The sequence below is a fragment of the Pseudophryne corroboree genome, chromosome 3 (assembly GCF_028390025.1).
Source record: "Pseudophryne corroboree isolate aPseCor3 chromosome 3, aPseCor3.hap2, whole genome shotgun sequence".
NCBI lineage: Eukaryota > Metazoa > Chordata > Amphibia > Anura > Myobatrachidae > Pseudophryne > Pseudophryne corroboree.
This window is the reverse complement of record NC_086446.1, coordinates 11,212,766-11,228,638: the sequence shown is the minus strand read 5'-3', so window position 1 is coordinate 11,228,638 and position 15,873 is coordinate 11,212,766. Positions and strand designations below refer to the sequence as shown.

Genomic DNA, 15,873 nt, shown 5'->3' with positions numbered 1-15,873 from the left:
ACAGTTGTGGTGCAACCTGCTCATAGTGGGTCACAGACTCCACAAAACCTTCCCCCTGGCCACAAGAGGTCTGCAGAGTGACCGATTATTTGGCCCATCACCATACTGTGCCCCTATATCGCCAGGAGATGCACGGTCATCAGCAGGCAGTCAAAGAGGAAATACTTCTGCTACATCTGGCCCAGATGTAGCAAGCGCTCCATGGCCACAGACATCACAGCATGTGAACGGCACTCTGAGGCACATGCACCCGGGACAACAGTACGAGGAGAGGAACTTAGTTAAACCAGCTACAGCACGGGGAACTGGTGATCAGCCCACCCTGAACCACTCTCCACTGCATTCCATGGTAGGGGAAGAACCATATCATGAGGGTGGGGGGGGATAACACACAGTGACATGATGTGGGGGGGAGAGCAGGAATATAATAGGGGCTGATGGCTCCTGATGTACGAGATACACCAGAGAGTGTGGGGAGGAGCTGGTCAGATCTGTGGGCTGGTAATACACAGTGACATGATGTGAGGGGGAGAGCAGGAATATAATAGAGGCTGATGGCTCCTGATGTATGAGATACACCAGAGAGTGTGGGGAGGAGACTGGTCAGATCTCTGGGCTGGTAACACTCAGTGACATGATGTGAGGGGGAGAGCAGGAGTATAATAGGGGCTGATGGCTCCATAATCCTCCACTGGGCAGACACATTTTCCTTATATTGGCACTCATTCCGCCAAGTAAATTTGCAAATAAGTTTGGTATTTTACTCACGACTTAGCGAAGATTTTTCTTCGTTCTGCTGATCGGAGTGTGATTGACAGGAAGTGGATGTTTCTGGGCGGAAACTGGCCGTTTTATGGGAGTGTGAGAAAAAACGCGGGAGTGGCTGGAGGAACGGAGGAGTGTCTGGGCGAACGCTGGGTGTGTTTGTGACGTCAAACCAGGAACGAAAAGGACTCAACTGATCGCAGTTGCAGAGCAAGTATCGAGCTACTCGGAAACTGCAAAGAAATTTCTGATCGCTATTCTATTCGCAATTCTGCGAATCTTTCGTTCGCTATTCTGCAAAGCTAAGATTCACTCCCAGTAGGCGGCGGCTTAGCGTGTGCAAAGCTGCTAAAAGCAGCGCGCGAACAACTCGGAATGAGGGCCATTGTACAGACAGAGGGTGTAGGATAAGAGATTGCTGTAGTGACTGAGTAAGGAGTATATGTGACTTATCTGTAATAAGTGTTTATTACTCACCTGTGCTGATATCTGTAGGGATCTCCTCCTCCTTACACTGCTGATCACCCCTCACATACGTCTCTTCTTCTCCCTCTGTAACTTCTACCTTCATATCGGTCAAATACGTATATTCTATCTTAATATTAGTCAGATCTTCTCCCTAAAAAAAATAAAAAGACAATTAAATAGTCATATTAATTTAAGAGAGAGAACACAGTATAATATCAGTGTATAAGACACACACAGCTAAACTACACATCATATACTGAAAGTCACTTTGGTATATTGGTGAGACCCTAAATCCCACCTACCTGATTTTCCTGTGGGATCCTGTGATTCTCTTCTGTACAATCCTGGGAATACAGAGGACGGGGACATCTCTCTGGGGTATCTCTGTTACTGGGCCCATCTGTAGGAGACACACAGTGACTGAGTACAGTGTATATATGTGATTATCAGGTGATGTGTGTATATAGGGGCCCACATACCTGCTCTTCCCTGTACAATACATGACAGTCTCCTCTTACCCAGTGATGTGAGGGGCCGGTGATTCTCCATCATCACGTCCTTGTACTGACCCCTGTGTTCCTCTATATACTCCCCCTCCTGCATGGAGACATAGACAGTGACATCCTGACATCTTATAGGAACCTGACACAGACAAAGATACAGTCATCACCCAGACACGTCCCCTGGTGTTACTGTATAATGTCCCATTCTCAGCGGTCACCTCTCCAGTCAGCGGCTGAATAATCTTGTTGGTGAGTTCCAGGATCTTCTGGTCATTGTGTCTCTCATGTATCACTGAGTGAGGTGGAGGCACCGTGATGGGGCTCTGGGTCCTGCTCGGTCCTCCTGACACACGGGGACGGCTGATGGGTGTCTCACACTCAACGGATGTCTTCTTCACTATCACGTATCCCTGTGTATTGGGGGAGAAACTATATATCACTGTATACAGTACCAGATCCCCTCACCTCCCCAGTCATGTCCCTTTATTATTACTTTAGCTATGTGACATCACTGTGAAGCTCTCAGATCCCCTTACCTCCCTAGTCATGTCCCTGTATTATTACTACAGATATAAGTTATGTCACTGTGACGCTCCCAGATCGCCTCACCTCCCCAGTCATGTTCCTGTATTATTACTATAGATATAAGTGATGTCACTGTAATGCTCGCAGATCCCCTCATCTGCCCAGTCATGTCCCTGTATTATCACTATAGCTATTGGATATCACTGTGACGCTCCCAGATCTCCTCAACTCCCCAGTCATGTCCCTGTATTATTACTGTAGATATGTGACATCACTGTGACACTCCCAAATACCCTCACCTTCCCAATCATGTCCCTCTATTATTACCATAGATACAAGTGATGTCACTGACGCTCCCAGATCCCTTGACCTCCCCAGTCATGTCCCTGTATTATCACTCCCCAGTCATGTCCCTGTATTATTACTATAGATATGTGAAGTCACTGTGACGCTCCCAGATCACCTCCCCAGTCATGTGCCTATATTATTGCTATAGATATAAGTGATGTCACTGTGACACTCCCAGATCCCCTCATCTCCCCAGTCATGTCCCTGTATTATTACTATAGATATAAGTGATGTCACAGTGATGCTCCCAGATCCCCTCACCTCCCTGTATTATTACTATAGATATAATTGATGTCACTGTGACACTCCCAGATCCTCTCACCTCCCCAGTCATGTCCCTGTATTATTACTATAGATATAAGTGATGTCACTGTGACGCTCCCGGATCCCCTCACCTCCCCAGTCATGCCCCTGTATTATTACAATAGATATAAGTGATGATAATGCGACGCTCCCAGATCCCCTCACCTCCCCAGTCACGTCCCTGTATTATTACAATAGATATAAGTGATGTCACAGTGATGCTCCCAGATCCCCTCACCTCCCCAGTCAGCAGGTAGATGATCTCCAGGGTGAGATTTAGTATCCTGTCAGTCCTGTGACTTCTGTCTTTGTCCATCTTCTGGGAATCAGTACTTTATACAGGACACGTCTCACCCTCACTTGTCTTCTAGTAAATACTCTCTGGTTCTTTACTTGTCTAGGAATAAATAATAAGATTTTAAACCTACCGGTAAATCTTTTTCTCCTAGTCCATAGAGGATTCTGGGGACTCCGTAAGGACCATGGGGTATAGACGGGCTCTGCAGGAGACACGGGCACTATAAAGAACTTTTAGTATGTGTGTGCACTGGCTCCTCCCTCTATGCCCCTCCTCCAGACCTCAGTTAGAGAAACTGTGCCCAGAGGAGATGGACAATATGAGGAAAGGATTTTGTTAATCTAAGGGCGAGATACATAGCAGCTCACACCATACACACCGTATAACCTGGAATATACAGTTAACAGTATGAACAAAAAACAGTATCAGTCAAAGAACGATCTTAACTGTAACATAACCCTTATGTAAGCAACAACTATATACAAGTCTTGCAGATTTAGTCCGCACTGGGATGGGCGCCCAGCATCCACTACGGACTAGGAGAAAAAGATTTACCGGTAGGTTTAAAATCTTATTTTCTCTTACGTCCTAGAGGATGCTGGGGACTCCGTAAGGACCATGGGATTTATACCAAAGCTCCAAACCGTCGGGAGATTGCGGATGACTCTGCAGCACCGATTGAGCAAACGCAAGGTCCTCATTAGCCAGGGTATCAAACTTGTAGAATTTTGCAAAAGTGTTTGAACCCGACCAAGTAGCTGCTCGGAACTGTAATGCCGAGACGCCTCGGGCAGCCGCCCAAGAAGAGCCCACCTTCCTAGTGGAATGGGCCTTTACCGAATTTGGTACCGGCAATCCAGCCGTAGAATGAGCCTGCTGAATCGTGTTACAGATCTAGCGAGCAATAGTCTGCTTAGAAGCAGGCGCGCCAACCTTGTTGGCTGCATACAGGACAAACAGAGCCTCTGTTTTCCTAACCGTAGCCGTCCTGGCTACTTACATTTTTAAGGCCCTGACTACATACAGGTACTTGGTCCTCCAAGTCACCCGTAGCCACAGGCACCACAATAGGTTGGTTCATATGAAAAGAAGAAACCACCTTAGGCAGAAATTGAAGACGAGTCCTCAACTCTGCTCTATCCACATAAAAAATCAAGTAGGGCAGCGGTGGCCAACCTGTGGCTCTTGAGCCACATGTGGCTCTTTCTTTACTCAAATGTGGCTCCCAACACTCAAAGTCACGTGAACACAACCGATACAGAAACCACTGCCCTCCAGTCAGACACGCAGCAGCACTACGGTGACTGAAAACTGAGGAAGCCAAATACTATAGGTGAGACATCCACTGGCAAATAGAGGACACATAAGGGGCTGCTGCACTCAGGGGCTTGGTGGCAACCTTTAGCCTGGGGGGCAGACTCAAGCAAGCGGACCCATTTTTTACAGGGATTTGGCTTTTTCAATTATTTTATGTGAAAGTGACTTTTTCAATGTATTTTATGCTGGATCTGGCTTTTTCAATGTATTTTATACCAGGGGTGTGCCCTAGCCGGCATAAAGCCACACCCCATTTTTGCACACGCGCCTTCGGCTCGATGTCGGCTCGTTGACATACCTAACAAGATTTTTTGGCTCTTTGTCTCTGACTGGTTGGCCACCCCTGAAGTAGGGGCTCTTGTGAGACAAGGCCGCCAACTCTGACACCCGCTTTGCAGATGCCAAGGCTAATAACATGACCACCTTCCAGGTGAGAAATTTTAATTCCACCGTTTGAAGAGGTTCAAACCAGTGTGATTTAAGGAACTGTAACACCACGTTAAGGTCCCATGGTGCCACTGGTGGCACAAAAGGAGGCTGGATGTGCAGCACTCCCTTTTACGAAAGTTTGTACTTCTGGGAGAGAAGCCAATTCCTTCTGAAAAAATATAGATAGATAGGGCCCAAATCTGTACCTTAGTGGAGCCTAATTTTAGGCCCATATCCACTCCTGTCTGTAGGAAGTGGAGAAAACGGCTCAGATGGAAATCTTCCGTAGGAGCATTCTTGGTTTCACACCAAGATACGGTGATAATGCTTTGCCGTTACTTCCTTCCTAGCATTTATCAGAGTAGGGATAACTTCCTCCGGAATACCTCTCTCAGCTAGGATTCGGTGTTCAACCGCCATGCCGTCAAAAGCAACCGCGGTAAGTCTTGGAACATGCAAGGCCCCTGCTGCAACAGGTCTTCCCTGAGAGGAAGAGGCCATGAATCTTCTGTGAGCATCTCCTGAAGATCCGAATACCAGGCCCTTCGAGGCCAATCTGGAACCACGAGTATTGCTTGTACTCTGTTTCGTCTTATGATTCTCAACACTTTTGAGAGGAGAGGCAGAGGAGGGAACACATAAACCGACTGAAACACCCATGGTGTCACTAGGGCGTCTACCGCTACTGCTTGAGGGTCACTTGACCTGGCACAATACCTCCGAAGCTTTTTGTTGAGGCGTGACGCCATCATGTCTATTTGAGGTAGTCCCAAAAGACTTGCTATCTCTGCAAAGACCTCTTGATGAAGTCCCCACTCTCCTGGATGGAGATAGTGTCTGCTGAGGAAGTCTGCTTCCCAGTTGTCCACTCCTGGTATGAAGACTGCTGACAGGAGTCTTACGCGATTTTCCGCCCAGTGCAGAATTCTGGTGGCTTCCGCCATTGCCACTCGCCTTGGCGGTTTACATGAGCCACGGCTGTGACGTTGTCTGGTTGAATCAGAACCGGTAGGTCGCGAAGAAGATACTCCGCTTGTCGTAGGCCGTTGTATATGGCCCTCAAATCCAGCACGTTGATGTGTAGACAAGCCTCCTGGCTTGACCATAGTCCCTGAAAATTTCTTCCTTTTGTGACTGCTCCCAATCATCGGAGGCTCGCGTCCGTGGTCATCAAAACCCAGTCTTGAATGACGAACCTGCGACCCTCTAGAAGGTGAGCACTCTGCAGCCACCACAGGAGACACAAATCCTGGCCCTGGGGGACAGGCTTATCTTTTGATGTAGGTGTAGATGGGACCCCGACGATTTGTCCAGAAGGTCCCACTGAAACGTCCTCGCATGGAACCTGCCGAAGGGGATGGCCTCGTAGGCTGCCACCATTTTTCCCAGAACTCGAGTGCATTGATGAACAGACACCCTTTTTGGTTTTAGCAGGTCCCTGACCATGTTCTGGAGGTCCTGGGCTTTTTCTATTGGTAGAAAAACCCTCTTCTGTTCCGTGTCCAGAATAATGCATAGGAATGATAGTCAAGTCATTGGAATCAACTGTGACTTTTGGCAGATTGAGAATCCAACCGTGTTGATGTAACACTCTCAGGGAGAGCGACACGCTTTTCAGCAATTAATCTCTTGATCTCGCCTTTATCAGGAGATCATCCAAGTACGGGATAATTGTGACTCCCTGCTTGCGCAGGAGCACCATAATTTCCGCCATTACTTTGGTCAAAATTCTCGGGGCCGTGGAAAGCTCAAACGGCAACGTCTGAAACTGGTAATGACATTCCTGTACCGCGAAATGCAGGTATTCCTGATGAAGAGGAAATATGGGGACATGAAGGTAGGCATCCTTCATGTCCAGCGACACCATAAAATCCCCTGCTTCCAGACTGGATATCACAGCCCGGAGTGATTCCATCTTCAATTTGAACTTTTTCAAGTATAGGTTTAGGGATTTTAGATTCAAAATGGGTCTGACCGAACCATCCGGCTTCGGGACCACAAATAGTGTTGAATAGTATCCTTTCCCCTGTTGGCCTAGGGGAACCTTGACAATCACTTGCTGTTGACACAGCTTTTGAATTGCATCTAATACCACTTCCCTCTCTGGGGAAGAGGCTGGCAAGGCCGACTTGAAAAATCGGCGAGGGGGCACCTCTACGAACTCCAGTTTGTAACCTTGGGATACAATTTCCAACGCCCAAGGATCCACGTCTGATAGAACCCAGACCTGGCTGAAGAGTCGAAGACGTGCCCCCACCAGTGCAGACTCCCTCTGTGGAGCCCCAGCATCATGCAGTGGATTTAGCAGAAGCCGGGGAGGACTTCTGCTCCTGGGAACTAGCCGAAACAGGTGTTCTCTTACCTCTACCCTTACCTCTGGCGAGGAAAGAGGAGCCCCGACCTCTTCTGGACTTATGCGACCGAAAGGAATGCATCTGATATTGTGGGGTTTTCTTTTGCTGTGGGGGAACAAAAGGCAAAAATGTAGATTTACCCGCGGAAGCTGTGGAAACCAGGTCCGCGAGACCATCCCCAAACAAAACTTCACCCTTGTAAGGTAAAACCTCCATATGCTTCTTTGAGTCGGCATCACCCAACCATTGGCGGGTCCACAGAGCTTGTCTTGCCGAAACTGCCGTGGCGTTGGCTCTGGAACCAAGCAGCCCCACGTCTCTTTGAGCGTCTCTCATATATAAGACTGCGTCTTTAATGTGAGCTAAAGTCAGTACAATGGTATCCTTGTCCAGTGTATTCATGTCAGCTAACAAGGTCCATGCTGCAACAGCGCTACAAACCCATGTCGATGCTATTGCCGGTCTGAGTAAAGCACCCGTATGTGCATAAATAGACTTTAAGGTAGTTTCCTGTCTACGAGCCGCAGGATCCTTAAGGGCCGCGGTGTCTGGAGACGGTAGCACCACCTTCTTGGACAGACGCATTAACGCCTTGTCCACCCTGGGCGAGGATTCCCACCATATCCTGTCCTTTGCAGGGAAAGGATACGCCATAAGGATCCTCTTGGGAATCTGCAGTTTTTTGTCTGGAGTTTCCCAAGCTTTTTCAAATAATTCGTTCAGTTCATGAGATGGAGGAAACGTTACCTCAGGTTTGTTTCCCTTAAACATATGTACCCTCGTGTCAGGGACAGAGGGGTCATCTGTGATATGTAAAGCATCTTTTATTTCCATAATCATATAATGAATACTTTTGGCCACCTTAGGGTATGACCTTGCCTCATCATAGTCGACACTGGAGTCAGAATCCGTGTCGGTATCAGTGTCTGCTATTTGTGATAGGGGACGCTTTTGACCCAGTTAAATCCGCGGATTGACTCCCTGCTGTTTCCCTGACGTTGCCGATGGAGACACCACAATCTGCTCCACCTCCTCCTTGGATGAGCCTTCCGCTTCAGACATGCCGACACACGCGTACCGACACCCGCACACACAGGGATATTTCTATAAGGGGACAGTTCCCCAACAAGGCCCTTTGGAGAGACAGAGAGAGAGTATGCCAGCACACACCCAGCTCCAACTGACACTGGAAACAATTCACAGATATAGCGCTTTTATATATATATATATTAACAGTGTAATACACTCACTGTGCCTAAATGTGCCCCCCCCCCCCTCCCCTCTCTTTCAGCCCTGTGTCACCATTCAGCAGGGGAGAGTCCGGGGAGCCAGCTTCTCTTCAGATCACTGTGGAGAAAATGGCGCTGGTTAGTGCTGTGAGACCTGCGTTCCGATCCCACTGGAGCTAATGGTGTCCAGTAGCCTAAGAAGCAGAGCCTATCACTTAAGTAGGTCTGCTTCTCTCTCCTCAGTCCCAAGATGCAGGGAGTCTGTTGCCAGCAGTGCTCCCTGACAATAAAAAACCTAACAAAATTCTTTTATCAGAGAAACTCAGGAGAGCTCCCTGTAATGCACCCAGTCTCCTCTGGGCACAAGATCTAACTGAGGTCTGGAGGAGGGGCATAGAGGGAGGAGCCAGTGCACACCCATATTAAAAGTTCTTTATAGTGCCCATGTCTCCTGCGGTGCCCCTCTATACCCCATGGTCCTTACGGAGTCCCCAGCACCCTCTAGGACGTAAGAGAAATAATAATTTTATATATATATATATATATATATATATATGTATATACATATATATATACATATATATATATATTTATCACAGAGTACATTTTTTTCTATCATTTATTTCAGTTGTAGCATGACAGAAATTCACAAGCAAAATACATCACTGTGTACAATCATTGTAACAGATATATTGAAACATCCAGACAAGATGCAATAAATGTAATTCAACAATTGTCATCATTGTACCATCTAATTTGCTTATATGAAACATACATAAAATCTGACTATGTATTTAAGAGAAAAGATGCGAGCCCGGATACATGCCCACAACCACAACCACACCCTCACCATCCCCCTCCCATAGAAGGATTCTATATTTTTCTCAGGGTTGTGTATGGTGAAAAATCAATCGTTGTCAAGAGAGATTGGGGGATCATGTTCAGAAATACGTGTTTCATACCATAATGTGTTTTTAAAACACCTCCACACTTGCTCCTTTAATGGGCGGGACAGGGTTTCTATATAGCTTTCCCATGTCTCAAAGAATTTCATAGTGAATTCTTCTTTCTGTAAAGAAGCCTCCAGCCATTCCAGTCTGAAAATGTGAAAGAGTTTCCCCCAAAAAAGTGATAGTGGGGGAGCTGTGGAATGTATCCACATCTGTAAGATACATTTTTTTAGCCGCTGCAGAAACTATTATCAGCGGGTTTTACTAGCTCTAAAAACACGGGTAAATGTGCGGGGGCGCGCATTTACCCGTATTTTTCCCTAGTGGAAACGGTCCCCCCTGCAAATTCCCGGCTCAAGTGATCCGGGAATCCTACCCGGGTAGCTAGCCGGGTTGAACCCGGCTAGCTGTCTAGTGTGAACAGGAGCCGTGTCGCGTTCACAGGGAATGGAAGGGTGGCGCTGGGAGATCTAGTGATCTCCCAGCGCCGACCCTGCCGCTTCAGCAGCAGCGTGACCAACCCGGAAAAGGGATATGAGTAACCTCTAAGCTTTCCTCTTTTCCCCAAATCCATATCACACAGTTGACACATACTGATCACAAGTCACACTAGTATCACGCACATGATACACACAGGTCACACCAATATCACACCCCTAAGACTTTATACGCCCTCCGATAGCTCCCCTCACCTCTCAAGCCACCTCCCCCACTACTTCCCTGTTTCTCCACTCCTCTGTCTCCTACATATCTGGGTGACTTGTGTAGTCACCCATCTTATATTCTCTTCTCTCACATCCGCAGTATGTACCGAGTGTCAACAGTCTTGTACAATCTGTGACTCCACAACTGTACTGGGACCATAAGTCCCAGCATGCTCCATATTACTGGAATCCACAGTTAGCCTACCTCTGTGACCGGACGGTCCCGTACGACAGCCCTCACCGCTTTGAATCCCGTCCCCAGTCACAGAATGGATGTTTAGGTTACACCGGACCTGGCCACATAGGGGATTCCTGACGAATCCCCACTAGTCGCTTGACTATGCCTCTACCTGGTAGCTGGCTGGAGGCGGAGCTTGGAGACACTGGTTACACCCTGGACAGCAGGAAAATGGAGCTATGTTTCGTCTAGCCCTGCAGGTCACAAGATGAAATGGTCGTCTTGAGGCAGATGTTTATTTGCCAAAATAGTTCTGAAAAGAACTCAGCAATACAGCAGATGTTACAGCAGAGTGAAAATTGTATAATAAAGTTTTCATGGGGCAGCTGCCCTCCTATTATCCTACTCCAATACACAATACCACAGGGGGTAAGTCCGCCCTGTGGTTTACAACCAATCAGTGTTTACCGATGGGCTGTGCATGCCTTGGTCACATGCACAGCTACCATTGTTCTCTATGGACAGTGGGGAGTGGTCACTGTCCTTTGACCGTCCCATCCTGGATGATCTAGATCCGCCCTGGTGACATTCATTCTGCGCTGGGGGAAGTTTTCCCGCCTAAACTTACTTCCAGGAATATGCCTGGGACCAGCTCACCATCTGCAGCCTGAATTCGGGCTCCTGAGCTGGGCAGCCTAGATCCGTGGTCAGGGTTTCCTGCTCACCAGTGGTGATCTCTATGGAGCTCCAGAAAACCACTCAGCTTGTTGGAAAACTGAGCTTCTCCTTTCTCTCCCCATGTTACTTTTAAGTTTGAGGCTGGAGGAGAAGGCATTCCGTTTTTGGGGAAAAGGTCTGGAGGAATCCAACAGCCTGCACAGCCATGGATTCCCCCCTCCTGGGACACACAATCAAGTGCATTTTCCTTTAAAACACATTTAAATACACTGTACATGTTTCTTTAAATCTAAACTGAGCCTGTGCCCTACACAGGCTCTACATACCCAGGCACTGCAGTGCCTCATCATACAATTCATATGTTTTATTAAGTTTGAATACAGCGCTGGGCTCCCTTAGCCCTGCAGCCCAGGAAACTCATCCTGGCTGCAGCGGCAACTCTCAGTGCTCAGTCCTGTGCAATGCCTGCCACTGGGGTCCAGGGAGCTGGCTCTCCCTGGCCCCCCAGTGCAGCACTCACTTAGTGGCCTTGCCGCAACCCGCTGGAGTGGATCTGGGCTGCGGCGCACCCACCTCCTATAGCCCGGCAGCTCAGGTCGCTCGTCCCAGTCGTGGCGGCTCTGTGTCTCTTTGCAGCGCTGAGGACCCCTGCGCTCACCATCCTGCTCACCCCTGCCGCATAGGGAGCCGGCTAGCCAGGTCCCCCGTGAGCGGCGCACCACCCTGCAGCTCGGGACACTCGTCCCGGCTGGCCATCTCTGCAGTGCTGAGGCGCCATGAGCAGAGCTCCTGACCCCCAGCGGCGGCATCACACACAGAGCACTGCAGCGGGAGCTGATCTCCCCTGGCGCACACACAAGCCAGTGCGTCCGGGGGTCACCCTTACTGCCGCCGGAGAGGTCCGGGACCACGGAGAAGACATTAAAACATAAACACACGGCTCCTAGCGCCCATAACATTTTAAATGTTGTCCATTCAAAAAGTGGCGCCAAGCGCCCATTGTCCAGGAAAATGGTGCCGTGGCCGCCATTACACATTTGGCTGGAGGATCTCTCCGGCCACAACCACTATAAAATATGAAATGTCAAAAGTCATGAAGAAGTGCAGCAAGTTGATGTGGAATGGATTCCACAAGTGGACAGAAGACCTCTGGAGAGATGTTGACCCATGCCATCTGAATAGCTTCCCAAACTTCCCTGATAGTTATAGGTGCAGGATCTTGGGTGCTAATAGACCTCTCCACCATGTCCCATAAACGCTGTATTGGGTTCATGTTGGGTGAACATGGTGGCCATACCACTCATCTGAACTTTCCAGAATGCTCCTCAAACCAATTCTGGACAACGTGGGACACGAAATCCATGCACATGGTCACAAGTGTCACGGTCCGGCGGATCGGGTTCGGGACCAGCGGTACTTACCTGTCCGGATGCTCTGGCGCGGTCCCTCCGATGGGGGTGCGGGCTGCTGGCGAGGGGCACAACTTGCAGGCATGTCTGGGAGGAGAGGGCTCAGAGGCAGCAGCAAACATTTGTGCAGCTTCCAGCTGCAGAGGTCCGGGTTGGGCGTCGCCGCCTTGGAAGGGTCAGCTAATCTAAAACACTCAGTCACCTGCAAGGTTTGCAAAACCAATGGGAAACAGTCTGCAGGTATAAATCTAGGGATTTCTGGGTAAGCAAATTGCCAGTGCGACGTCTCTCACACAGCCTTGTGTGTGTTAGTTCCCTGTGCTCCACAGCATTGCTTCTAAAGCATCCTGTTCCCTGAGTTCTCACCTGGATTGCTGGATCTACACCCGGTTATTTCTCCTCGTATGCTGACCTCTCCGAGTCACCATCCCTCTCAGCGAGTCTCAGTTACCCCAGTCTACAGTCTTCCTATCCGGGTTTCCGCCAGACGTTCGTCCACAGACGTACAGGTCCTGTCGACGCAACCGCTCTAACAAGTAAACAGCTAGGGCAACTGTGGAACCTCCTTTAAAGCTCTATGAAAAGACTTTCATTCAACTTGCTCGGCTAATCCTGCCTAAAGTCACCGATACCAAACCGCACGACACAATTCCGGATTCACAAAACCCAGTCCCTGTGACAACCAGAATTGCAATGTAATGGTTACTGGTCAATGACGTGTTCATGCGGACCAGCAGACCCAACTTGTGCCACGTGATGAAACCACATAAGCCAGCACGGTGCCTTGTTGACAACTGGGTTCCATGGCTCTCATGGGGTCTGCGGCACACCCAAACCCTCTGATCAGAAGCCACCTGAGTCTATCTATCACAAAACTAAGAATGTCTCTGAGAGAGGGATTCTTGTTGAATTTAATGCAAACAGCAGCTGTTGAACTTCTTAGCCAACACCTGCACACTTTCACCTGAGGGTCTGGAAAGTAGGTATTGGTATATGGGTGGCGGTGTGAGGAGCAATAACCTGAAGGTGTACCATACCTGCCTACCTGACCATCTCCATGAGGGAGAAAATGCTCTGTTCCTGGACTTTCCTGGTAATGTATGATTGCCATCACCTGTGGTGAAACACCCTTCTTATCAATTAACTAGCTCACCACAGGTAATGGCAATCATACATTACCAGGAAAGTCCTGGAACAGAGCATTTTCTCCCTCATAGAGAGGCTCAGGTAGGCAAGTATGCCTAAAATCATACCTCCCAACATGAGCCACTCCAGGAGGGACACAATGCTCTGCTTCTGGACTTCCCGCCTCGTGTATGATTGCCGGCACCTATGTTGAACAGGCGAATGGATAAGAAAGGCGTTTCACCACAGGTGATGGCAATCATACATTACTAGGAAAGTCCAGGAACAGAGCATTTTCTCCCTCATGGAGAGGGTCAGGTAAGCAACTATGAGGTGTACCTAGGGTGCCGAAAAACCTTGCACCGGAGATATATATATATATATATATATATATATATATATATATATATATATATATATATATATATATATATATATATATATATATATATCATAATAGCCTGCTCTACATGTATGATAGTGCAGCACTGGTGAGTGCTCCCCCTGTATTTTATATAACACTGGATCTGGTCTACCTGTATGATAATAATGCAGCACCACATGCCGTTGCCCCTTTATTATATATAACACTATAGACTACTATATCTGTATTATATATAGCACTCTAGACTGCTCTACCTGTATGATGATAATGCAGCACCACAGAATGCCCCCCCTGTATCATATACATATCACTATGTCCTGCTCTACCTGTATGATGATAATGTAGCACCACAGGCTGCTTCACCTGTATTATATATAACACTATAGCCTGCTCTACCTGTATGATGATAATGCAGCACCACAGAATGCCCCCCCTGTATCATATACATATATCACTATGTCCTGCTCTACCTGTATGATGATAATGCAGCACCACAGGCTGCTCCCTCTGTATTATATGTAACACTATAGCCTGCTCTACCTGTAGGATGATAATGTAGCACCACAGGCTGCTTCACCTGTATTATATATAACACTATAGCCTGCTCTACCTGTATGATGATAATGCAGCACCACAGAATGCCCCGCCTGTATCATATACATATATCACTATGTCCTGCTCTACCTGTATGATGATAATGCAGCACCACAGGCTGCTCCCTCTGTATTATATGTAACACTATAGCCTGCTCTACCTGTATGATGTTAATAAAACGCTAGAATCGGCTCCCCTTGTATAACAATAAGTAATATCATTACCTGCTGCCAGACAGAAAAATGGCCGCTCCCTACTTCCTCCGGTTAGGCCCATCACCTGGAAGTTAACGTTGTATAAAAGTAAACGCCCCTTAGGCTAAACACGGCCCGCCCAATTCAATCCCAAATGGTGATAATAACGGCTCCGCCCCTCTTCTTGTACTCAGGGCTGTGATTATCGCACCGAGTAGCCAATCAGGCGGCAGAGAATACGGAGATCGTCCTGTATCCGCAGCCGCCTGCCTCTGTCCCGCCCCCAGCTCCATCACTAGAGCAACATCCATATAACGTCCTCGTGTCTTCATGTACGGCGTCCATGTTTTTATTGTCTCCCTTCCAGAGAGCTGCAGAGGGCGGGACCAGAGTCTTTAGCCGCCATTTTCTCGTAGCCATTGCATTCAGCTACAGCCAGGTAATGTGTTCCGTGTAAAGTATATAATGTTATTCTTATTATATAGGGGAGACGGTACAGTACAGTGATATATGAGGGGGAATAACACAGCTCCCGGCACACGCTGATATGTGGTATTATTATTATATAGGGGAGAGGGGACTGTACAGTGATATATGAGGGGGAATAACACAGCTCCCGGCACACACTGATATGTGATATTATTATTTCTCTGACGTCCTAGTGGATGCTGGGAACTCTGTAAGGACCATGGGGAATAGCGGGCTCCGAAGGAGACTGGGCACACTAAGAAAGAATTAGGACTACCTGGTGTGCACTGGCTCCTCCCCCTATGCCCCTCCTCCAGACCTCAGTTAGAATCTGTGCCCGGCCAGAGCTGGTTGCACACTAGGGGCTCTCCTGAGTTCCTAGATAAGAAAGTATTTGTTAGGTTTTTTATTTTCAGTGAGATCTGCTGGCAACAGACTCACTGCAACGAGAGACTTAGGGGAGAGAAGCGAACCTACCTGCTTGCAGCTAGCTTGGGCTTCTAGGCTACTGGACACCATTAGCTCCAGAGGGATCAAACACAGGCCCAGCCTCGGTCGTCCGGTGCCGCGCCGCCGACCCCCTTGCAGAGTCAGAAGCAAGAAGATCTTCACGGAAATCGGCGGCTGAAGACTCCGGTCTTCATTAAGG

General features: G+C 48.2%; 2 protein-coding genes across 5 annotated transcripts in view; one reads left to right on the top strand and one right to left on the bottom strand.

The window, feature by feature from the left end:
• The window catches only part of LOC135056942 (uncharacterized), a 132,191-nt gene extending 117,222 nt beyond the window's left edge, over window positions 1-14,969 (bottom strand). The window contains exons 1-6 of the mRNA XM_063962724.1: window positions 14,787-14,969; window positions 3,151-3,309; window positions 1,955-2,146; window positions 1,713-1,875; window positions 1,536-1,633; window positions 1,243-1,384 (exon numbers count right to left, since the gene is read on the bottom strand). Of these exons, the coding sequence (XP_063818794.1) occupies window positions 1,243-1,384; window positions 1,536-1,633; window positions 1,713-1,875; window positions 1,955-2,146; window positions 3,151-3,228 (673 nt within the window). The 5' untranslated portion in view covers window positions 3,229-3,309; window positions 14,787-14,969. The remainder of the gene's footprint in view (window positions 1-1,242; window positions 1,385-1,535; window positions 1,634-1,712; window positions 1,876-1,954; window positions 2,147-3,150; window positions 3,310-14,786) is intronic.
• Window positions 14,970-15,055: 86 nt separating this feature from the next.
• The window catches only part of LOC135056984 (zinc finger protein 436-like), a 76,196-nt gene continuing 75,378 nt past the window's right edge, over window positions 15,056-15,873 (top strand). For all 4 annotated transcript variants that reach the window (XM_063962811.1, XM_063962812.1, XM_063962813.1 and 1 more), the window contains exon 1: window positions 15,056-15,195. The gene's annotated coding sequence lies outside the window, so the exon portion shown is untranslated. The remainder of the gene's footprint in view (window positions 15,196-15,873) is intronic.